The sequence below is a fragment of the Wyeomyia smithii genome, chromosome 1 (assembly GCF_029784165.1).
Source record: "Wyeomyia smithii strain HCP4-BCI-WySm-NY-G18 chromosome 1, ASM2978416v1, whole genome shotgun sequence".
Classification (NCBI taxonomy): Eukaryota; Metazoa; Arthropoda; class Insecta; order Diptera; family Culicidae; genus Wyeomyia; species Wyeomyia smithii.
Window position 1 is genome coordinate 142,549,669 of NC_073694.1, and position 26,756 is coordinate 142,576,424.

General features: G+C 37.8%; 1 protein-coding gene across 9 annotated transcripts in view; it reads right to left on the bottom strand.

Moving 5' to 3' along the window:
- The window catches only part of LOC129721809 (G protein-coupled receptor kinase 2), a 151,505-nt gene that overhangs the window by 107,219 nt on the left and 17,530 nt on the right, over positions 1-26,756 (bottom strand). For all 9 annotated transcript variants that reach the window (XM_055674882.1, XM_055674855.1, XM_055674828.1 and 6 more), the window contains one exon: positions 17,486-18,556. In XM_055674882.1, coding sequence (XP_055530857.1) covers positions 17,486-17,537 — 52 coding nt within the window. In that variant the 5' untranslated portion in view covers positions 17,538-18,556. The remainder of the gene's footprint in view (positions 1-17,485; positions 18,557-26,756) is intronic.

Sequence of the window (26,756 nt, forward strand, 5' to 3'; positions counted from 1 at the left end):
GTGATTGATACTGAAAAAAATTCAATCGAGTACATATTTCATTATAACAGTTTTATTGAAACATAAATAACGCCATTTTAACCCATTATCGGTGGAGACAAATCAGTTTTTACCTCTAGAAATGAACTTTGATCTCTTATTACTAATCAACTATATGTACAATTGACACATACTGTATTGCATATTAAAGATCAATCAGGTATAATTGTTACACCAAAGTCAATATTTGAACGTCAGGGTTATTGCATTCAATATAAGCATGTAATTCTAAACTTCAATTAAAACATTAGATAAATGACTGTAGCTTGAAATAATGCTTGCCATGTGCAGTTGTCGCTGTACCCGTCAGTTACGGGAAGAATGCTTTTCATCAATTACGGTGACGAAAAATACAACTCACCTTTGTTCAACTAATCGACAGTATATCAAATTCAACCTGTTTTACAAAGACTAGTCTACTGACGACAGCCGTTTGCGTTGATTCTAATTTTGTATTCTCTACTTATCACTTTCGGTAGGAATGACAACACCATGCACTGTCTGATGATGCCCCGTTGAACTGTCAATCTTTGTAGAACTGAAGAACGTAATACGAAAACGACGTGAAAGTAGCGTCATGACAATTGATATACACTATTTCTTATCGCTCCACGTCGTAGAACAAGTACATCTTCGAATGGAAACGAAGATTCTGCACTCTTGAAAAGACTTGTGAACCATAGAGCAATCTGTTTCAAGGCAATTTGAACGGAGATACTCGGCGCATGAAGTGATGAAATGGAGTAAGTGAGTTTCCAATGTACCAAAATAAAACATGTCGCGTGGATGATTTTCAATTTCGCAAACAATGGAGCACATAATATCTCTATGGTTCAATTAAACTTGTCTTTTATCACGAAACCAAAAACTTGGCGGGTTTCCAATTTCAAACGAATAACCCTAACGTTGTTCAAACGAATTTCATCTCAGTTGCGCTTTACACCAGGTGTGAAGTCTGCCAGCGTTTTGGATTTTTATTGAGAACGAACACATTTCACTTCCGAAAGTTAATACTATTTTTAACCAAAATCATTGATAAATACACGTCCATCTTCCAGTGAGGCAAAGCGCTAGAATGCTGAACCAACGTTACTAATGTCACGCAATGCGCAGCAACAGTCAATCTGAGATTTGGAAGATTTTTATTAACACCAGCAATAAATATCAACGTTCATCATACGCGCAAGCAACTGTAGAATCTAAATTGTCTCATATAGCCTATTTCAGGAAGTAAAAATAATACCACTGTTATAAAGTTATTTTGGTTAAGTTAAGTCTGAGGACAGTCTGTCTTAAAAGGAAAAGAAAGCGTTTGTAGACGTCTGAAGACATCGAAGTCATCGCAAGTCTCACCCTCAACAAGTTTAGTATTAGTACTGTAAATTGAAAATTATCATGCGTCACCATTGAACTGTTAAAAACTAGAGCCGACGCATGATGATGCGTTAACTGCAAAAATTTGGTTCTCGTTACTCACGAGTTTAGGGTAAAATAAATCATAATCCATTTCGCACTGATGCAAATAGCACTAGATATTAAATGTCAATGATTTGTTAGATTCAATATGAAAATAACCTAAAGTAAAGTCTTTTTCAAACATTTTTACAATGTGCCATATAATTCCTCTAATATAGACTATTTCGCTCAGACATTGAAATGAAAAATTAAATATGAGTATATAGTTTAAGTTTGAAACCATCATTGATGAACAGCAACAGAGGCAAAATGACAAATTAAGCCATAGCTAGAAAAAAAAATTGACTGATGAAGTAATGACAAATACACTGATAGAACGTAATAAACTGTCCATAAATCAAATTCTTTCACAACGTAACCACTGCATGCCTCGCAGTCAACTGGCAAACTCGCAAAAGTTCAATAGAACAAACAGCGTCAACTTTGTGTGAAAACATCATAAATATTGATTAAGTTACTAACGTGGATAAAGAATGTTTCTTAGCTGGGCCAGCGATGCAGCGAGAAATCAATAGAGTAGCAAAGTAAATCAACTTGTTGTCAAGCGCAACGAACTTGACACCGTCGGTTTTAGACGACTTTGATGTATTATCAGGTTATCCCACAAAAAGCCACTACATATTTTGTACATTTTGTGGCCAGAGAACTCGGAAGAGCTGGAACCGATATTACTGAATGGTAAAATGTGATGTCTGCTCAATGCGGAAATGAGACAAATTGCATCAGCTATGCCATGTGTATTTTTTAGAGTGCTGTGTTTACTTTGCTGATGTGCTGCATACAGTGCCATCTTGTTATTGGTATCATGTTGTTCAGCCTGAAAATCTTCAGAATAGCAATTCGATTTATTATTTGGTAATAAAATCTGTTCAAACTTCTTTTTCGTTTATTGAGAACGCAATAACTAAAATTATTATTTATTAATTTAGATCAAATTGATTCTAATCCGGTCATTTTTCATAATATGCGAATGGAAAAAGTATTGTCATTAGTAGGTAATTAATGAAACCAAATTGATTAGGATCTACTCGATTTGCTTCCATATCTCTTTCCTTTCGTGACTGTTCGCGTTCATGCCATCATTCTCATCAAATCACTTCCATTATACGAAGCTAAATCATTTCATTCCAAAATAATGATAAAACTTTTGTTGTTATGTCTAGACGTTAAAGATCAAGTTTCTCATATGAGTTTATTTGGCGTCTCTCGAGGCTTCCGGCTTGACTGACTCACAGAAGGCATCGCATGAACAATTTTCTTTTTCGAAGCATCCACTTTAGAAAGTTTATATGTGAAGTTTTAAACTTTGCTTAGCATCCATCTATAATAATCGCTAACAGCGAAGAAAATTGGTCATCGTTATGTGATTCAATACATATATTAGAGAGGTTTAACTTCAATCATAATCAAATCCTGAATATATGCTGTTCGGTGGGAGTCTGGTCCTCCGTTTGGGGCCGTTATAATTTAGGTGACAAAGTTTCAACGCGGTCGAAAGAGCTGCGATCGAAAACAGCGTCATGGCAATATTGCATATTTTGCGATATACCGCAGTAACAGAGTTGAATATTTGCGTCAATTCATAACCATAAACGTAACTTGGGACAAGCAATTCGAACCCAACAGGAGACAAAAGCCCACTCATAAAACGCGGACATATCCTCCGAAGATGATGAAGACAGTATCGTTCGCTGGTAGGTGCATGGCTTCGGTTTTTTGTGATGCGAGTGGGAGAATTTGATTGATTGTTTTTAAAAGAAACAAACGAACAAACTGGAGAATTTGGATGATTAAATCAAAAAAAATTAACCTAATTTACCGAAAACGAAATGCCCATGTTGCCAACACCCTTTTCAACAAATTAAGCCCTCTCAGATTGTGACGAGGTGGAGTCTGCAATTGCTAGCGATTTTAGGAAATTTCATTTTTCACTGTAAACATGGTGTCGAAGCCATCAAACGTAACTGGAAAAGTGTAGCAAGATAGAAGGAGAGTGCAGTGAGTAACGATATTACATCTTCCTACACCTGTGGTGTTTCATTTGTTAGGTACACAATTTCTGGGGTTACCCTCGTAAATTGTTTACGTTTTAATGGTTCATGTTCATAAAACGCTAAATGAATAATTCATTCAAGATTTGGCGGAAAATTTTTGTTTCTGGCAGAATGAAAAAATACGAAGAATTAAAAAGTCAAAGTTTGTCGGGTTTTGCAAATCATGACTCCAGTAGAACTTTCTCATCATTTACATAATGTTTAACCCGTAAAGACCCGGGACGGAACTTTTTTTTAGAAAATGGTCGTTCTCAGCGATGCTGCGGCCGATTTGAGTAAACTCGGAATATTATTCAAGGGAAATAGTTGCTCTAAGTTTTAGTAAGGGTGCCACCCCTCTGAACCCCTCCCAGTTTATGTGAGACCCAAATATGTCTGTGCCTTTTTTTATTTTTTCCTACTGATTGAACAAACGCATGGATTTATCATACGTATCAAATGTCCTTTGCATCAAATCATGTCGAGTAGATGATATACGATTAACAAAAGTAAATTTTGAAGTTACCAAATTATTTCAGTGCAAAATCACATAACTACGTATTTTCATAGAAAGTCAAAAAAGATGTTCTACTGAGGGAGATTGTAGCTGTGTCCTTCAAGTTTTCTACTCTACATTTTTAGAAAAAGGTCTCCTGAATTCGAATATGGCGAAAGATTTATTCTAGCAGGAACAGATTTTGAGAAAAACAAGTTTGAATTCACTAAAGTACGAATTTTCATGGAAATTCGATTTTCTCAGTCTCTCACAGTAGGTTTCTATTTTGTTTTTCCATTTTTCAACTTTGCATTTCTAGAAAAAGGTCTCCTGAATTCAAATATGGCGATGGATTTATTCTAGCATGAACAGATTTTGAGAAAAACAAGTTTGAATTCACTAAAGTACGAATTTTCATGGAAATTCGATTTTCTCAGTCTCTCACAGTAGGTTTCTATTTTGTTTTTCCATTTTTCAACTTTACATTTTTAGAAAAAGGTCTCCTGGATTCAAATATAGCGAAAGATTTATTCTAGCATGAACAGATTTTGAGAAAAACAAGTTTGAATTCACTAAAGTACGAATTTTAATGGAAATTCGATTTTCTCAGTCTCTCACAGTAGGTTCCTATTTTGTTTTTCCATTTTTCAACTTTGCATTTCTAGAAAAAGGTCTCCTGAATTCAAATATGGCGAAAGATTTATTCTAGCATGAACAGATTTTGAGAAAAACAAGTTTGAATTCACTAAAGTACGAATTTTCATGGAAATTCGATTTTCTCAGTCTCTCACAGTAGGTTTCTATTTAGTTTTTCCATTTTTCAACTTTACATTTTTAGAAAAAGGTCTCCTGAATTCGAATATGGCGAAAGATTTATTCTAGCATGAACAGATTTTGAGAAAAACAAGTTTGAATTCACTAAAGTACGAATTTTCATGGAAATTCGATTTTCTCAGTCTCTCACAGTAGGTTTCTATTTTGTTTTTCCATTTTTCAACTTTACATTTTTAGAATTAGGTCTCCTGAATTCGAATATGGCGAAAGATTTATTCTAGCATGAACAGATTTTGAGAAAAACAAGTTTGAATTCACTAAAGTACGAATTTTCATGGAAATTCGATTTTCTCAGTCTCTCACAGTAGGTTTCTATTTTGTTTTTCCATTTTTCAACTTTACATTTTTAGAAAAAGGTCTCCTGAATTCAAATATGGCGAAAGATTTATTCTAGCATGAACAGATTTTGAGAAAAACAAGTTTGAATTCACTAAAGTACGAATTTTCATGGAAATTTGACTTTCTCAGTCTCTCACAGTAGATTTTTGTTTTATTTTTCCATTTTTCAACTTTGCATTTTATAAAAGGTCTCCTGAATCCAAATATGGTGAAAGATTTATTCTAGCATGAACTGATTTTGAGAAAAACGAGTTTGAACTCACTAAGGTACTAAGGTACTCACTAAGGTACATTAAGGTACACACTAACACAAACGTTTTGCGGTGCCAGTGCTCACATCGATTTTTTTTATCTTCGTTGGTTTGGTTAGTTATTCGTAGTTCCGACCGTAGTCTCCGTATAAATTGTCCAAGAAAACAAAAAAAAACTCTATCGTCCGCTTTATTTACTCTAAAGACTAATCACAAGCCACGTGACTCTTTTTTTTGTTTTAAAACTTGAAAGGCTTTAATTTTTTTTTTTCAGTTCGTATATCTCTAAATCAACCCGAGATTCCGTATGGTTTATAAATATACGAATTCTGCTCTATGCTATGAACCAAAACTTTGATACCGAGTTGCTGGTATCTAGTTAGATACAGATATAATTACTTGTCTAAGACGTACATACTTTGATAATTTTAACCATGTTTCACTCAAAATCTGTTCATGTTACAATAAATCTTTCGCCATATTTGAATTCAGGAGACCTTTTTCTAAAAATGTAAAGTTGAAAAATGGAAAAACTAAATAGAAACCTACTGTGAGAGACTGAGAAAATCGAATTTCCATGAAAATTCGTACTTTAGTGAATTCAAACTTGTTTTTTAAAAATCTGTTCATGCTAGAATAAATCTTTCGCCATATTTGAACTCAGGAGACCTTTTTCTAAAAATGTAAAGTTGAAAAATGGAAAAACAAAATAGAAACCTACTGTGAGAGACTGAGAAAATCGAATTTCCATGAAAATTCGTACTTTAGTGAATTCAAACTTGTTTTTCTCAAAATCTGTTCATGCTAGAATAAATCTTTCGCCATATTTGAATTCAGGAGACCTTTTTCTAAAAATGTAAAGTTGAAAAATGGAAAAACAAAATAGAAACCTACTGTGAGAGACTGAGAAAATCGAATTTCCATGAAAATTCGTACTTTAGTGAATTCAAACTTGTTTTTCTCAAAATCTGTTCATGCTAGAATAAATCTATCGCCATATTTGAATTCAGGAGACCTTTTTCTAGAAATACAAAGTTGAAAAATGGAAAAACAAAATAGAAACCTACTGTGAGAGACTGAGAAAAACGAATTTCCATGAAAATTCGTACTTTAGTGAATTCAAACTTGTTTTTCTCAAAATCTGTTCATGCTAGAATAAATCTTTCGCCATATTTGAATTCAGGAGACCTTTTTCTAAAAATGTAAAGTTGAAAAATGGAAAAACAAAATAGGAACCTACTGTGAGAGACTGAGAAAATCGAATTTCCATGAAAATTCGTACTTTAGTGAATTCAAACTTGTTTTTCTCAAAATCTGTTCATGCTAGAATAAATCTTTCGCCATATTTGAATTCAGGAGACCTTTTTCTAAAAATGTAAAGTTGAAAAATGGAAAAACAAAATAGAAACCTACTGTGAGAGACTGAGAAAATCGAATTTCCATGAAAATTCGTACTTTAGTGAATTCAAACTTGTTTTTCTCAAAATCTGTTCATGCTAGAATAAATCTTTCGCCATATTCGAATTCAGGAGACCTAATTCTAAAAATGTAAAGTTGAAAAATGGAAAAACAAAATAGAAACCTACTGTGAGAGACTGAGAAAATCGAATTTCCATGAAAATTCGTACTTTAGTGAATTCAAACTTGTTTTTCTCAAAATCTGTATATGCTAGAATGAATCTTTTAACATATTTGGACTTAGAAGACCTAATTCTAAAAATGTAGAGTAGAAAACTTGAAGGACACAGCTACAATCTCCCTCAGTAGAACATCTTTTTTGACTTTCTATGAAAATACGTAGTTATGTGATTTTGCACTGAAATAATTTGGTAACTTCAAAATTTACTTTTGTTAATCGTATTTCATCTACTCGACATGATTTGATGCAAAGGACATTTGATACGTATGATAAATCCATGCGTTTGTTCAATCAGTAGGAAAAAATAAAAAAAGGCACAGACATATTTGGGTCTCACATAAACTGGGAGGGGTTCAGAGGGGTGGCACCCTTACTAAAACTTAGAACAACTATTCCCCTTGAATAATATTCCGAGTTTACTCAAATCGGCCGCAGCATCGCTGAGAACGACCATTTTCTAAAAAAAAGTTCCGTCCCGGGTCTTTACGGGTTAAAGCATAAGTTTATGATTAAATCAAGCAACAAATTTGCTTTCTTATCAACATTCACAAAATAGCCAACATAAAAGACAAATTATGTGTTTCCAACGGTCACGATATGACACGTAAATAAGGGGAATTATCTGTTTACAAGCGTTACCAGCAATAGGTGGGTACAAATGAATTTCGGATCGTTAAGCTGCTGAGCTTAAGCGGTATGATATTTACACAAAATTATTACCCCCGGTCAGAAAGGTTTCTCGACTGGTACAGGGGTGGTAGTACCAGTATGCGGCTACAAACATTGAAAGCTTTCAACTAATTCAACTCACGCGCACGTTCAATGTTTGCACTCAGATAACATTTTTGAACCTCGATGTTGTCCCTAGTACATCTAGATAGTCAAGATATTTTTAAGTCTCACGCAAGTTTCTTGGTAGCTGTAGCTTCCACGCTGATAGATGATCTAATTATTTTGGGCGTTGTGTTGATGGAACAGTATACTAAAAATCCACATTTATTCACCACTGCCAACTATTTAACAATTGTATGTTCGGTGATGTTAAAATTACTCATCATAATTAAAAATTGTTATTCAAAAAAGAGAAAAAACAGTTTAAACAGTTTTTAGTTTCGAATCATTTACAGTTCTCTAAACGACAGCTTCCGGTCGGATTCTCGAGCGTAATACGGATCAATTAGTAGGGGTTCAGAAGCATAATATCTGTGTTTTGGAGATAAATAGTGCTGGATAAGTTCGAATCTCTTGAGAGCGTGTAGAAGACCGATGATGTTGAACGCTGGATAAAAACCATCCTATCAACTACACAGAATGTTACGTCTCTTACTCCTGGCATTCATCAATTACGAAGGAGTGACGGACGAACAGGAAGTATTTGCCTGCTGTAAGGCGTCAATGTGGCGTTTCCAGCTATCTAGCGATGGAAGCATCATACAATAGCTCGTTAGTAAGCAAGCATCACAGCTCACTGGAATTCTGTTACGCTTATGTGATAATTTAATTTTCACATTGATTTTGATCAACACCGACATTCGTGAACGACGATGCACCCGGTTTTTCCCACACGGCGAATTCGTCGGAGCAAGCCAAAAATAGTCCGTGTTGCCATAGAGACAAGCAATCATTCTATTGTGAAACCTATAATTTCAACTGAAAACGTACAATTTCTTACTAAATTCAATTCTAGTGTGATCACATCTTACAGATAAAATTCTCCTACAACTCCGACAATCCTGTCGTAAATTTTGCGAACTCAGCTCATAGTCACGATATATCACTATACGACATGTTAGATGACGATTTACAAATAAACTGACTAGGTCATATTGAAAGTTTGGGGTTCATTAGAACAAAACTGTAATATAATCAAAAACGCATTGCTCGTTCAAGTCAAATCTCTACTGCTACATAAAAAAACTCTAATCTAATTATTTAAACTTGCACATTGAAAGAAAAATGTTGATCACAGTGCACAGTGGTTCAATAAGGCAAAAAGTGGAACTTAATTCCATAGCGCCTTTTACCTTCATCCTAGCTTAAAAGTGTCTTCGGAACAATTGTTGGTATGAATGACCCGCATAATCGCAAATTGTCAAAAAGTATGAAAAGTTTACTATACTAAAAAAAAAATTTAACTTTTTTGTGTTAAGAGATAGAAGAATAGTTTGTTCAGCAAAGTTGTAGAAGATTCAAAAATATGAAACTTTGTTGAACAAATGAAAATCCTATCTTCTTTCGGTACAAAGTTTTAAAGTATATTACATGGACCTTACTTAAAAGTTAGTTTTTTGTACTTAACTTTTGTTAGTTGCATTTTACACAGAAGTATTGTTTGAAGGAATTATTAGGGCACACAAAACACACATTTTTGCAAAAGGTCATATATCTCCAGGACATTTCCTTACAAAGTTATATCATATTTCAGCTTATTTTTAGGATAACTTCAAGAACGTATAAGTTTAAAAGGGGCAAGTGGAATCATGATGTCAATACATTTCTTTGAGGTTGAGCTGAAGTACTATAAACTCCTTTAGGTTCCATTTGTCCCAATCCACCAATATTAGAGTACGGCGAGCATATGTTACAGTAGGTTTTCATATAAACAATATACTAACTTTTTTGTGTTAAGAGATAGAGGAATGGTTAATTCGGCGAAGTTTGAGAACGTGCAAAAATATGAATCTTTGCTGAACAAACGAAATTGCTATCTTCATTGGGTACAGAGTTACAGAGTATTTTCTGTAAAATTTACTTGAAAGTTAATTTTCTACACTTAACTTTTGTTAACTACATTTTACAAGAAAACGTTGTTCTAAAGAAGCATTTGCGCATACAAAACACACGGTTTTGCTGAAGACCACACATCTCCAGGACTTTTCCCTACAAAGTTATAGCACATTTCAGCATATTTTTTCGATAACTTTAAATTAGGTGGATTGGGACAGATGGAACTTATAACAGTTTTGAGCACTCGAGCTAAGCTTCGAAAAAAAGTATTAAAATCATGATTCTACTTGCCCCTTTTTACTAAATACGTTCTTAAATTTATCGAAAAAATAAGCTAAAATATGCTATAACTTTGTAAGGAAAAGTCCTGGAGATGTGTGGTCTTCAACAAAAACGTGTGTTTTGTATGCCTAAATGCTTCTTTAGAATAACGTTTTCTTGTTAAATGTAGCTAACAAAAGTTAAGTGTAAAAAATTAATTTTTAAGTAACTTTTACAGGAAATACTCTGTAACTCTGTACCCAATGAAGATAGGAATTTTGTTTGTTCAGCAAAGATTCATATTTTTGCACGTTTTATAACTTTGCCGAATTAACCATTCCTCTATCTCTTAACACAAAAAAGTTAGTATTTTGGATATATGAAAACCTACTGTAACATATGCTCACCGTACTCTAATATGGGTGGATTGGGACGAATAGAACCTAAAGGAGTTTATAGTACTTCTGCTTAACTTCAAGGAAAAGTATTGACATCATGATTCCACTTGCCCCTTTTCAACCTATACGTTCTTGAAGTTATCGAAAAAATAAGCTAAAATATGATATAACTTTGTAAGGAAATGTCCTGGAGATATATGACCTTTAGCAAAAATGTGTGTTTTATGTGCCCTAACAATTCCTCCGAAAGTTACTTTCGTGAAAAATGCAACTAACAAAAGTTAAGTACAAAAAACTAACTTTTAAGTAAGTTCCATGTAATATATTTTATAGCTTTGTACCGAAAGAAGATAGGATTTTCATTTGTTCAACAAAGTTTCATATTTTTGAATCTTCTACAACTTTGCTGAACAAACTATTCTTCAATCTCTTAACACAAAAAAGTTAATTTTTTTTTTAGTATAGTAAACTTTTCATACTTTTTGACAATTTGCGGTTATGCGGGTCATTCATACCAACAATTGTTCCGAAGACACTTTTAAGCTAGAATGAAGGTAAAAGGCGCTATGGAATTAAGTTCCACTTTTTGCCTTATTGGACCACTGTGCAGTGGTGTCTCGTGGGTTTGGATATTGTCCATACAAATACCTTTCCCCTTTCCCTGGGGCCATCACAATGTACATTTAACGACGGCAAGGTCAATCGCTTTGAACCGCTATTCGCGGGGCTCACTATGCCATCGACCTTAGGCTGATGTTATACTGAAAGCGAAGCGAAGCTCCGTTTCGCGCCGTTTCACTTTCAGTATAACATCAGCTTTGAGTGCGGTGTTCATATCATGGCTGCTACCACCCATTGGGGCAGCGTTGCCAGGTCATTTTGACGTGGGACTACGTCTTTCTTCACTATACTAAGGTACATTCTGTGAAAACTGGATTGAACACGTTACATACGTTTTTGGTTAGGGGAATGGAAGATTTTAGATGCTAATAGCGCTCAAACAACTGTTCCGATTTCAATAGTTAATATACCGTTGAAAAGCAAAAATATACAAGATTTGTATAACATGATAATTTTAGTTACCATTTTCTTATTACTTTGTGAAAATTGCGGAAAAGTTCGAAGGTCGAATATCCACATACATTTTTCATACGATTGGTATATTTCCCTAACGCAGACTTCAAAAACATAGACGAAATGATTTCACGCATTCAGTCATTGGCTAGCAATGCCAACCAATTGGCATCGCATTCATCACCAAACGTAAGCGACAAAGAAAGAAAGCAGAAATGCTTCCACGTGATCGGCTCTTCGCCTAATCACCCAAGTTCCCCACACTGAGTGACGCTATAAAAGGACATTCCATGTTGAGAAAAGATCATTCTCTGGTCGACCGTCAAGGCGAACAGTTCGGCTTCTCTTCGATCTGAGTTGGACCCCACCAGTGGTAATCTAATTTAGATATCGTTGTTGGATTACAGCCCGAAATTGAACGTGAACGACACTGGGGACCATTGGAAAACTTGGAAGCCGTTTGGGTGCTGCCGATAGTGTAGGTATTGTGTGTCGTCAAGCGTGTGTGTCTGAGTAGCGTGTGGATGTGTGAATAGCGTGTGTATGTATGTGTGAGTAGTGTGTGTGTGTGTGTGAGTAGTGTGTATGTGTGAGTAGTGTGTGTATGTGTGAGTAGTGTGTGTGTGAGTAGTGTGTGTATGTGTGTGAGTAGTGTGTGTGTGAGTAGTGTATGTGTGTGTGAGTAGTGTGTGGGTGAAAGGTAAATTCTTCGGATAAAAGTCTTGGGGTACGTAAAATTTGAGGCCACAAAATTGCAAAATTTCGCGCCAAATTTGAAGTGATGACCTTTTTGCGGAACAGAGAAAATAAAATCGGTATACAATCTGGATCATTCATGAAAAATCTGGATAATTGGACATCAAATCTGTCTACATCTGGATACATGTTCAAAAATCGGGATAATCCAGCTAAATCTGGATACCTGGCAACGCTGCATCGGGGTACCTTTCATGCCCTTTTTTCCTGTGTGGACTCATCACTGCGACCAGAGATTAGATCTACTGTGATATTGCCCAGGTGTTTTCTGTACTCCTCACTTCATATTATTGGCAGTATTACTATTGAAGTAAGTGATACGCTTATCATTCATATCCGTGCTCATGTGTAAGTTTTACCTTTTTGTTTCAAGCTACTCTCTACTATACCGAGCCTCTGTTCATCCTAACGCTATCGCCTAGTTGCAATTCCCTGAAGAGAACTTTCATACGTTACTCACACCAGTTTTATTATAATAGGTACTTATTTTCGTTAGAAGGAGAGTCAACAGGAGTACTGTAGATTTCAGATTGAAGGAAGGGTACGTGGTGGGAAGCCTGAGAATAAACCCATACTAAAGTCCTTTGGACTGCCTCCACTTTTTGCGAATTTAAAAAAATCACTTTTTTTCAATTCGCAGGTATCTCGGGACTCTGGAGAGCTAACATCTGTTAATAATATAACGCGGAAAATCCCGTTCTAGAATCATCTCCACGAAAGGCTATAAGGGCATGTTGGTGTTGTCCCAACTAATACCTCGTAAAAACTGTTTTATTTTGATTTTAAAGAATCAGCTGTTGATTACACAGTGCAACCATTTTTTTGCCTTGGCTTCTCTGTATGTTTTTATGATACCGTTTGATGCAAAAATAAATTCCCCCGAGTTAAAACATATTTCAATTTAAGAGGCAACAATGGCGCCATTTTTAATAGGAAATTTTCTTTGTTTTTTCGACGCCATTATATAAAAGTGGTAGTAAAATTATATCTCATATTGAGTAAAAAAATTTCAGAATTTGATTGGTAGGTGTCTGATCTACGTAAAGTATCAGCAACATGTCGATTTTGCCCCAACTCACCTACAATACTAAAATAGGTTTATCTCGACGTTAAATTACCTTCAAGATCAAGAGTGTAAGCGATATTCAAAGATACAATAACAATTTGTCTTCACATAATCCTCTCCTTTTTGCGGAGAGGGGGACGCATTCAACTTTATCGAAGGCGCGATGATTCTGTCTAATAGCTGAAGCGATATTTCTATGTTTTGACCGGCTCTGGTCAAAAATGCAACCCCGCAAAAGGGGAAGTATCATTTAAAGACAAATTCTGACAGTAACTTTGTGTATCTCTTACACTCCTGATATTACATAAAGCGGATTTTGAATAAGTTAATCTAACGTTGAGATGAACCTATTTTAGTATTGCAGGGGAATTGGAGCAAAATTGACATGTTTCTGCCATTTTACGTGGATCAGACACCTACCAATCGATTCCTGAGAATTTTTTTTTTTCGGGACCGCTGCTTTGCCGGCATGTTTTGTTTGTGATCGCGGTTCGCCTCCTTCACCTTCTTAAACGTCGACAACCCCACTCGTTTCTTGGCTAGCTGTACAATAGTATGAGAGACATTGTTGTTGTCAACGATGTCCCGGATGGAGAGGTTGGGGTTTCGCCTCTATTTTGCCGCCACCTTCTTCGTCGTCACTGCCATGTCCAGATTACATTCAAGGCTTCCTGGTGGTCGACAGACGCTCCCCGAATACTTGTAAAATGTATGTTACGGTTGATTTGGCTACATCCAGCAATTTAACCTAAAGTGTAGGAGAATATCTTGCACTGCGAAAACAACTGTTCTCACACTAAAGAGCTAATCAACGCACATACTGGAAGAGAACAACGGACCATGTGTATCTGACGAGCTTTCAAAAAGCACCGTGGTGGAATCTGAAATCTTTCTCTTGAGAGACAATGAACTATGGTGTACTTTCTCACACGTATGGACACTACGCACAATAATTACACAGCAGAGTTATCTGCGGTGCATCTTACAGTTTGTTTCTTGAGCATGGCAGAAGAGGAAAAGAGATTAGGAGGAAAAAAAATAGACTGCGTTGTTCGTGCCGGTCGAGTTTACTTATATCGAATTCGTTTTTACGGTGCAGCTACACGAGGACTACATTTTTGCCCAGCAGGTTTTTTTCCACTTTCCGGACTACTCGCCAGTGTACACTGTGGTGAATAGGTACACCAATTTGAGGTCGACCATGTTTTGCGCGTTCCAGACTTTAGTTGTGTTTTCGCTATGTAAGTAATATTTTCCTTCTTAACCGATTTACACACATCAGCTGCAATAAAAAGTATTACTCATTGAAAGCACAGATCAGAACACAAAAGTAGACAGTAAAACATTTCTAGTTGATTACTTTTCCGATTTCATATTTATTATCAAACATTAAGACAACACATTGACTGTTTCCGAAATGACAAAATAAAATACACCGGTCAAAAAACCGTTCTGGCTCTGAAAATTTTCATAATCATCAATACCATTTTTACACAAACTGTTTTCTAGAAGACAACTTTAGCCCATAGAAGACAACTTTATCCCATATCTGTGCGAAATTGCGCGAATTGTAAAAAAATTTTATTACTGCTAAAATGTGATATACAATTCATACATTTTTATGAACTTTGTAGCGGCAGAGTAACTTAAAAAAGGTTTATCAATTCAAATTTTCAAAAAACATAAAATTGAAAAATCTCGAAAACGGATGCGTTTATAAAGTGGACTACTACGGCAGCAAAAAATGAAAGAAAAAAACGTTGTATTTCATTCAAATCTCGTTTTCCATTACTTTAACCCATAACATCAACAATTTTGAGACAAAAACTGATTTTAAGGAGATGTGTTTTACAAAAAACTCTACTCTGTCTTGTCCAACGCAGTGTTCAGCGATTGTTTTTCTTTTACATTTTCCCACAAGTTGGCTGGAGAAAGTAACCTAGTAGATATTGAAAACTAAAAAAATATTTTGTTTATCTGTTATGTGGATTGATCGAAAAACCGAAAACGCCAAAAGTAAGGTCTTGTTCTATGAAACAATTTTGCTTAAAACATTGAGTACATAAAATCAGCTTTCACAGTCAAATCTAAAACGATCACGATAATTGGAGTTTAAACCACTGTGCACTGTGGGACTAAAATGTACCGTACGACAATTTTGAAATTTTCACCAGAGATTCAGGACGTCGTAACGAATCGAACGGTAAACTCAGATCCTTTGATACATTTTTTTTAAACCGGTCTCTGGGAGCCCCGTGCAGGAGCAACTGACTCAATTCTATTATAACAGAAAAAATTAAACTAAAAATTTTTTGCTCAGTTTTGCTTTTTTTGTTGGTGTGATTAATCCTTTAATCTAGGAAAAGGGAATGACGAAATAAAATGAGTAAACGTTACTCAGTGTTTCTTATCAGTGTTATTTAGTTTTAGCGCAAAAATTGCGTTCGAAAGTTGCATTTTTGTTTACATTCGGCCAGTTTCTCACACAGAACTGAGGTGAAAAAATTAATATGAATAACAACCTAATATTTACGATTTTTGGTAAAGTTGCTAGATGGGAATACCTATAAGCCGTTACAACAAAATACGGTTCATAAAATATTTCCATTACCTAGATTTCATCCTGATTATTTTTTTGGAATCAATTGCAATATCGGTAGCTACCAATCGAGTTGGGAAAAACCGTCACAATGGACTAGTGAACTATTCGTGCTTAAAAAAACGACAGTTGATGTTTGTGCACAACCTGCTAATAATTACCATAGAATGATGTAAATTGAGAGGTTTCCCAACAGAGGAAGTTGAATAGTAACAAATACCTCATTTTGTATTCTGACCATTCCTCTCGCGCGTACGTCAAATCGACCAAAGTTGCATGCATAATTGTTCTGTCTTCAAGCCTAATGTTTACGTTTGGCATTCCCATCTATTTCGTTGGAATGACGACACTTGTATCAATTGTGTACTTAGCTGGTTATCCGACTGATGCTTCGCAACAGTAGTCAAGAATATTGACGTTGCTGACAGATTGATCCTGAGTATATAAAAATAAGAAGCTGTTTCAAACTGAAGTGAATGAAAGAAAAGTTTGAACCCCCTGACACTTAAACACTTCTTGTGGAAGTTTGTTTTATTTTTTCCTCTCACTTCAGTTTGTTCTTTTGAAACACAGATGATCCTCTTCAGTTTGTTTTTTTTTTTCAAACATAGCACATTAGACACAAAATCAGAAGCACACCAATGCGACCAATTGGTTTCTAATATTATAAATTACAAATTTAAATATCAATTGATGTTACACAAACATAATTTTCGCTCTATTCATGCTTTCAGTTCAGAGGTATTCATTTTACTCTATACAATATACATGTATACGTGGTTTAATAAAGAAATAATAACGATACACTCTATACTCACATTAACTCTCCCTTTCAGACCGGCATTATCAAATAAATCAGTCTACGACACTTTGTTTCCTCATTGAGTGGCATGAGGTAGCGTGATTTCATCTAATATAAAATTGATTGGAAAACCGTGGTTTTCAACCTACAGAAGCAATTTGAATGTCAGCATTTCACTGAGCTTTTTCTAACGAAATAATCGAGTTCCGCGAATTATTATTGATTCAGTTTATCATTTCGTATTATATGTAGTTGGTTAACTACCCGTGAATAATTTATGCATTTGTTTATCGACGACCACGCAATGAAATTCAAAAGCTAAGAGTAACTTCGCTACAATTGCAAGTTGCTAATGACACCATCAATTTGAAGATATCCGAAACAAAAGAAGTTAAACTTTCGTTAACAATGTCAATTAGTAACATGTTAACATCGTTAAAGAAACTTCCGACAATCAACGTACAACATTTTTCGAATTTGCCTCTCTCAAAATTCATGGAACAATGCTCAACAGTTCAAACCATAACGAAGCGTTCAAGAATAACAACTGGTAAACTTGCCGAAAAATGTGTACATTCGCTTACGCTTTATCATAAGTTTTACGCAGAAACATCAGTAAACTAAATTGTTGTGGAAAAAAATCAGTAAACTAAAGTAAAAAAACAACAAGTATTCGTAAAATTTGTTTGACTAACCTTCGCGCGCCTTCAGGTAGACCGTATTGGCCACGATATTCTCTAATTCCATGAGTTCCAGGTTGGCGGCCTTTTGTTGATAAAATTTCGCCCACGAAAAATTCCAGCCGCACTTTGACTCAGCGTCGCTCTTCTCCTTGTCTTCAAGTCCGCGATTCGATTATTCTCTCACTGAAACGGCTATCCGTATATTGTGAGGAAGCCGTATCAGTGCGGATTGTTTAGGAACTCCGTTGCGCGTATGTACAGAGGAACATGCGGGGCAAGGAAAGTTGTCAGCTTCAGACTTTGGCCAGCGGCATGAAAATTCCAACTTCCAGATGCCACTTCTTCGACTGTGGCGTCTGATTTGCTCTAATCTGCGAACGATTATCTCCACTCGATGATGGAATCAGTAAACATTTGCCTTCTTGGTATTCCTCCGTATACTGCCCTCTAGCTTGGCGCAAAATCACTACCAAGTTGCAAAACGCACGTGTGTTTAATTAAGCGCTCATCGGCAAATATCGAAATTAGCCTTATATTCACTATACGAACAGCTGGTGTAGAAATTGCGTAAACCAGATAACCTCATTCACTCGCGAACAGGAAACATTCCGAAAATGAGATTTCTTTTCATGAGCAGACACAATTTCTGTAACATTTTATTCTTTGAAACACAGATCAAAACTATCGATTGCTATCACAATCATTCACTTCGCCGAATTAGCGGATTGCTTGTCTTACCCTACCCTTCAAGTAATATCATTGCTAGGCCAGTTAGTTTCGCACTTGTCTGTAAATTACGTTTGGTTTCGCACGCACCACAGTATGAGCCGTTTCGTCGGTGGTTTTACAACCTACAAAGTCAAACTGGTCGTTGTCAAAGCTATAGGAATTGCTCTATCCGAATTCGATGACCACCAGGGCCACCGACAGTTTGCAGGTACCTCCGAACAACTTGTGCGTATGAAATCGGGAAAATCGCCTCGGTGGCACTAGAAGAGGCAGCAAGCGCTACGCGTGCTGACATACAGTTCTCGAGAGCGCGATATATCTTCTTAATTTAGACGTCACCAGAGACGCGTAAAGCTGAAAAAGGAAAGAGAACCAAGTAATGAACTGTTAGTGCTGATGTGTTGCCAGATGCTTATAATTACCATTATGCGATAGAAATCAATGAATAATATTGAATATGCATTAATCTGCCTACAACAAAGACCAGTTTTCGTAAAATCTCACGACTTGAATCTTTAAAACATCTCAAGCTCAATGTTAGAAAAAAAAAATGTAAAACAATTTTTGTTTATGTTTATTTAGCTGTTCTCTAATGAATAAATTAAGCATAATCATAAATGAGCCACAAAACTACAAAAATGAACAACTATTTTTATCGACCATTTTTGATTAGATTGAAACTTTGCATAGATATTTCTATAAGCAAAAGATGTCATTTTGTGCTATCGGTTAATGTGTGTGTGTTTTTTATTCAATCACGTTTCGTTTTCAAGAAGCTATGTGAAAATGGTAGGTAAAAAATATTTATTAAAAAAGAAGTAAAAAAATTAAAATTATTTATCCAAAACAGCTGATTTTCTAGAATTCTATTTTTTTATGAAAACTACAAAAGATTAGCTAAACATTCATAGCTGTCCAATCATGGAAAAATTAGAAACAAAAAAGTAAGAATTTTCGAGAAAAAAAAAATCAAAACCAGATTGTTTGGTTTGATTGATATAAAGTCTTCAGCAAAGTTGTAGACAGTAATGTTATCCTTCAAGAAAAAAAAAACACCGTGAGACAAAAAAAATTTTTGGAAAAAAAAAAACAAAAGTGTAATTAAAAAACTCATTTTTTTTAATCTGATTTTTTTTCTGCAAAAACTACACATTATAAGCTAAGCAGTTTACTTAACTGGTAGAAATAGACAATAAAAAAATAAATGTTTAAAAATAAACAAAGTTTTTTTGTAAAATTTATTCTTACAGAGTAAATTTTCATTTGATATTACACCGAATTTTTTTTCATTCTGTGCCGAACACGCATCAGTACTGGACGTGTTTGGTGATCGGTCCGATAGAGTATAAAACAAAAGACGTGTGAACAAGTGTTGGCATTGTTTGCCTGGTCGAGTGAAATAAATCCGGGTTCAAGGTCGTTACTTTGTGCAACTGTTTCGCATCGTGACTGCCAGCTGGTGCGTAAGCCGATTTGGCTGCTGGCTGGATTGTGCTACAGCAGTGGACGAGACACAAACGAGGAAAAAGAAGAAGCCATCAGTGTCAGCGAGTTGTATCGCTGTGTGGAGTGATCTCACACCTGGCTCGCTGCTGGTGGCTGTTTGGTGCTGCTGTATTGGTGCTGCTGGCTGTAACGGCTGCTACTTCGAACGATCGGACAACCAACCTTACTGGAAGGGAGAAATAAAAAGGTACGTGTTCTTGTCAGCGCTAGTGCGCTAAACTTAGCGCGATGGATGTAGATCCCTCGCCTCCCGCGCCACCATCCCCGAACCCCTCTGACCCTGACCCTTCTGTTACCCCCTCCCCTGTTCATTCTTCAGTCCCCCCTCGCCCCAGGCTTTACCCAGACGGAGCCCAGGGCAGCTATACTGTTTATTTTCGGCCAAAGGCAGGACCGAAATCGAAAAAGTTGAACCTCTTGCAGATTTCTAAAGACCTGACGAAGGAGTACAAGGGCGTGACCGAAATTTCCAAGGTCCGGCCTAACAAGCTCCGTGTCGTGGTCGGTAACCTGAAAGAGGCCAACGATATAGCTTGCTCTGAGCTCTTCACACGCGAGTATCGCGTTTACATACCCGCACGAGACGTGGAGATCGACGGTGTCATAACCGATTCGAGTCTGTCCGTCGAGTGTATACTGCAAAGTGCCAAAGGGTGCTTTAAGAACAAAACGTGTCCCGAAGTAAAGGTGCTCGACTGCAAGCAATTGCGGGCAGCATCGATCATCGGTGGCAAAACAGTATACACTCCGTCAGACTCGTTTCGAGTTACGTTCGCCGGGTCTGCACTACCAAGCCACGTCTCGATCCACCGGGTTCGTCTCCCTGTGAGGCTCTACGTGCCCCGCGTCATGAACTGCCTGAATTGCAAGCAGTTAGGCCATACAGCCGCCTACTGCTGCAATAAGGCACGTTGTGGCAAGTGTGGGGAGTCTCATGCGGAAGATTCTTGCAGTGTTAACGCTGAAAAGTGTATTCACTGCGGAGAAAATCTGCATGAGCTCTCGACATGTGCGGTGTACATGCAGCGCAGGGATAAAATAAAACGGTCTCTCAAAGAGCGTTCAAAGCGTTCCTACGCTGACATGCTGAAGAAGACCGTTACCACTTCTCCCGTTACTTCGAACCCCTTCGATCTGTTGCCCTCTGAGGAAACCGATTCTGACGATTCACCAGCGGGAGCATCTTACGCCAATCCTGGGGAGTCTAGAAAGAGGAAAAATATTTCCTCTCCTAAACTTCCCAGAAAAGGTCCTAAGATTTCTCAAAGTGAAATGAAAGTTACAAACAAACCAAACAGTGCTGCGGAAAAACCGAAGCAAACTCCTCCTGGGCTGGCAAATTTAAAGTCCCAGAAGGAGTTCCCAGCACTGCCAGGAACATCTAAAACCCCAGTTGCTCCTTTTACACTCCCAGTTGATGAAACAAACTCTGGATTAGTGAAATTTTCTGACATTGTGGACTGGATTTTTGAAACTTTCAATGTACCCGATCCAATTAAAATTTTTCTTACAGCATTCCTCCCAACAGTTAGATCATTTTTGAAGCAGTTGACTGCCCAATGGCCTCTCCTTGCAGCGATTGTATCCTTCGATGCCTAATTCAACTGCGTATATGAAGGATTCTATCTCTGTCTTACAGTGGAATTGTAGAAGTATTTTACCAAAAATTGATTCGTTTAAAGTTTTGATAAATAAAAACAAATGCGATGCATTTTCCCTTTGTGAAACTTGGCTTACTTCAAATATTGATCTCAACTTCCATGATTTTAATATTATTCGCCTTGATCGAGACACCCCATATGGAGGAGTACTTTTAGGGATTAAAAAGTGCTATTCTTTCTATCGTATTAACCTCCCCTCGATTCCAGGCATCGAAGTTGTCGCATGTCAAATGACAATACAAGGTAAAGAGCTTTGTATTGCCTCAATATATATTCCCCCCAGAGCACAGGTTGGGCAACGGCTGCTCTTTGATTAAATAGAACTTCTTCCCTCGCCACGTTTGATTTTGGGAGACTTCAACTCTCATGGCGTGGCTTGGGGTTCCACATACAATGATAACCGCTCCTCTTTAATCTATAACCTTTGCGATGACTTCGACATGACTATTTTAAACAACGGTGAAATGACACGTATCCCGAAACCTCCAGCGCGCCCAAGCGCTTTGGATCTATCCTTATGTTCGACGTCGCTACGGTTGGATTGCACATGGAAGGTAATCCTCGATCCTCACGGTAGCGACCATCTGCCTATTCTTATTTCAATTACTAACGGGTCAACTCGCATGCGACCAATTGACATTCCGTATGACCTCACACGAAATGTCGATTGGAAGTTATACGAGGAAATGATTTCAAAAGCGGTCGAGTCGATTCAACATCATTCACCACTTGAAGAATACAACCTCCTCGCGGGCTTGATTCTCGACGCCGCGTTGCAAGCCCAAACGAAGAAATATCCCGGCGTAACGATCAAAGAACGGCCTCCCACTCCGTGGTGGGACCAAGAGTGCTCCGATGTCTACACGCAAAGATCCGACGCGTTTAAGGCCTACCAGACGGGAGGTATACCTGGCGACTATTTACGGTATTCGGAGCTTGATACCAAGCTTAAAAGCTTGGCTAAAGCAAAGAAACGTGGATATTGGCGTCGGTTCGTGAACGAGACGTCGAGGGAGACATCGATGAGCACTCTTTGGAACACAGCCCGAAGAATGCGGAATCGCGTAACGGTCAACGAAAGCGAGGAGTCTTCAAGTAGGTGGATATTTGATTTTGCCAGGAAAGTATGTCCGGACTCTGTTCCTGAGCAAAATATTGTTCGCGATGCGTCTCCGGGCCACGACGCGATAGAATCACCTTTTACGATGGCAGAACTTTCAGTTGCCCTCCTGTCCTGTAACAATAACGCGCCGGGATTAGATAGAATCAAATTCAACTTGTTGAAGAATCTACCCGGCAATGCCAAGAGGCGCTTGTTGAACTTGTTCAATAAGTTCCTGGAGCAAAACATTGTACCGCAGGATTGGAGGCAAGTGAAGGTGATCGCCATCCAAAAACCAGGGAAACCAGCTTCTAATCACAACTCTTATAGGCCGATTGCAATGCTATCCTGTATCCGGAAATTGATGGAAAAAATGATACTCCGTCGTTTAGACCACTGGGTCGAATCAAATGGTCTACTATCAGAAACTCAATTTGGCTTCCGCCGTGCCAAAGGGACGAATAATTGTCTTGCGTTGCTTTCAACAGATATTCAGCTGGCGTATGCTCGTAAAGAACAAATGGCGTCTGCGTTCTTGGACATTAAGGGGGCTTTTGATTCCGTTTCTATTGACATTCTTTCGGGTAAACTTCACCGACAAGGATTTTATCCAATTTTGAACAATTTTTTGCACAATTTGTTGTCCGAAAAGCACATGCATTTTACGCATGGCGATTTGGCAACTTTTCGCATTAGCTACATGGGTCTTCCCCAGGGCTCATGTTTAAGCCCCCTTCTTTACAACTTTTATGTAAATGACATCGACGAATGTCTGGCAAATTCATGCACGATAAGACAACTTGCAGACGACAGTGTAATCTCTGTTACAGGAGCCAAAGCTGCCGATTTGCAAGGACCATTGCAAGATACCTTGGACAATTTGTCTGCTTGGGCTTTACAGCTAGGTATCGAATTCTCTCCGGAGAAGACTGAGATAGTAGTTTTTTCTAGGAAGCATGAACCTGCTCAGCTTCAAACACAATTAATGGGTAAAACGATTTCTCAGGTTTTGGTACACAAATATCTTGGTGTCTGGTTCGACTCTTAAGGCACCTGGGGTTGTCACGTGAGGTATCTGATGAAAAAATGTCAACAAAGAGTGAATTTTCTTCGTACAATAACCGGACAATGGTGGGGAGCCCATCCAGGAGACCTTATAAGGCTTTACCAAACAACGATATTGTCTGTTATTGAATACGGGTGTTTCTGCTTCCGCTCCGCAGCAAACACACATTTGATCAAACTGGAGCGAATACAATATCGTTGTTTGCGTATCGCCTTAGGTTGCATGCAGTCGACCCATACGATGAGTTTGGAGGTTTTAGCTGGAGTACTACCATTGAAAAACCGCTTCTGGAGCCTGTCTTCTCGTATTCTAATCAAATGTGAGGTCTTGAACCGTCCCGTGATTGAAAATTTTGAAAGGTTAATCGAACTTAATTCTCAAACCCGTTTTATGACATTGTATTTCAATCACATGTCCCAAAATATTAACCCTTCTTCGAATATTCCAAATCGTGTCGACTTATCAAATACTTCTGATTCTACTGTGTTTTTCGATACATCCATGATAGAAGAAACTCGTGGAATCCCGGATCATTTACGCGTGCAGCAGATCCCTAAAATTTTTTCCAATAAATATCGAAACATCAACTGCGACAATATGTACTACACTGACGGATCACTTCTTGATGGGTCCACTGGCTTCGGTATCTTCAATAACAATTTAACCGTCTCCCATAAGCTCGATAATCCTGCTTCTGTTTACGTCGCAGAATTAGCTGCAATTCAGTACACCCTAGGGATTATCGAAAAAATGCCCACGGACCATTATTTCATCTTTACGGACAGTCTCAGTTCCATTGAGGCTCTCCGATCGATGAAAGATGTTAAGCACTCTCCGTATTTCCTGGGGAAAATACGGGAACATCTGAGTGCTTTATCCGAAAAATCTACTCAGATTACCTTAGCGTGGGTCCCTTCTCACTGCTCGATACCGGGTAATGAGAAAGCGGACTCTTTGGCTAAGGTGGGCGCAACAAACGGTGATATTTATGAAAGACCAATTGCCTTTAATGAATTTTTCGCACTTGTACGTCAGAATACGATCATCAGTTGGCAAAATGCTTGGACCAGAGGGGAATTGGGAAGGTGGTTACATTCCATAATCCCCAAAGTATCGACGAACCCGTGGTTCAAGGGGTTGGATGTAGGTCGGGATTTCATTTGCGTGATGTCCCGGCTTATGTCCAATCACTATAGATTTGACGCGCTCCTCCGTCGTGTTGGGCTCGGGGAAAGTGGTATCTGTGCCTGTGGTGAAGGTTATCACGACATAGAGCATGTTGATTGGTCATGCCCTGTACACCGTGACGCCAGGTCTAAATTAATAGCTTCCCTGCAGGCCGAGGGTAGACAGCCGGCTGTTCCTGTTCGTGATGTCTTGGCGAGCCGTGACCTATCCTACATGTCCCTTATATACGTTTTCCTGAAATCCATCCACGCCCCAGTCTAGTCCCGTTCCCCTCCGTCTACACCCAACAAAACGACAAGAACACGTTTGAACCTTAAGCACAAAACCAGCAACCAGACCCCGCACAATAGAACCAGGACCCAAGGACTACGAGCCTCTGTCCCAACTCACGACATCGTGGCTCAGCAGAACGAATCCATACATGCCATTCGACGATTATCAGACGACCATTGAACAACAAAACACTGATTGGAAATCCCATGCTAGTTTTAAGTTAGACTTAATTTCAGCTCGTAGTCGGCAGCGAGGATAAAAAATTTGCTTTAGTTTTTAAGTCATCAGATATAATTGGCGCCGTTAAACATTAAATTGTATTTGTGCCGTGTCAAATAAATGTTATGTGAAGAAAAAAAAAAAAAAATACACCGAATTTTTTTGCACGGTCTTTTTTTACACGTCTTTTATGCACGATTTCTCGAAATAACACGGTTTTCTAAACACGCTTGTTTTTGCGACCGATTCTTTTTTTTGTACGGTCACGAAATTCTTTTTACACGCCTTTTTTGCACAGTTTCTCGAAATAACACAGTTTTTTTGCACGGCTTCTCAAAATACAACCTTTTTTGGCACGTTTTTTACACGGGATGCATTAGTTAGTTAGTTTAGTAACTTAGTTACAAATCGCATTTATTCTGACAAAGTTTTGAGTGTATATTTTTCACAATGCTATGTCCTTCTCCCGCAACTCGCTGCTAACGAATTATATTTGCAACCAAAAAAATGAAAGTAACTTTTTTATTTTCTCATGTCGATATAACTACAAAAATCAAGTTATGAGGAGTTTTCTAACAAATTCCAAAATTAAACAGCAACCTGTCTTTTGTGTTTGGGTAGAAAAGTTAGACAGTTGTTATTTAGGTAGTTTTACTCCTGAGAAGATGGACTACCTAGAACAATCCATGCTGCAGTTAATGACCAAAGTGGTTGACCTGGAAATCTATGTAACGTTGGTATTAAAATAAATGGACAAAAAAGATTTACCGCACTGACAAAACTACCCACGCAGCACCAATCATATTAACCCATGAGGCAGCAGCTCTATCAGTCGCACTCTAACCATGATCACGAAAACAGCATAGCATCGAAAGAAAGCTCGGCTCTGGACGGTCAACGACCCTCAGCGACAAAACAGCTCCAAAGGATGCTGAAGAAGGAGACCGAGGAAAAAGTGGCTACATCGCTACGTGCGGTTAGTCGCGTGTTCGGTGCAACCGGTCAAACAGTGAAAATGTACCTGGCGAACATAAACAACAAGTCAGGAAGCGGCAGGAGCTTTAGGCAACGACCCAGCGGCAGCAGCTGAATAAGTATTTTTTATCCCCGCTAATATTCCGTCGGTCTAGTTTCCTCATTGTTGTTGTGCCAATCACCGACGCCCGGGGAAGCGACTCAGTATCCTAACTTACGACCCGTTGATTAATGAACTGGCCCCAACGGCTTTACTTCCTCATGTAATGTAATGTAATCATGTAATGTCGTCGTAGGTTAGAGTCCTGACTCTGAAGAAACTGTTAGTGTCAGTAGGATCGTAGCGCTAGCCCCGCAATTGACCTGTATACTAAAACATGTGTAATAAACCAGGAGATCGAGTTCCGCATCGGAATGTAGCACCAAGTTTTTTTTTAATTCCATCTACAATTGATTTCATAATAACGAATCAAAGTCATTTATGCAGTGATTTATTAACCCATGCTGATTTTGATTCTGATCATTTTTCTATAACTTTTTCCATATCCCGTGAAACTGTTTCAA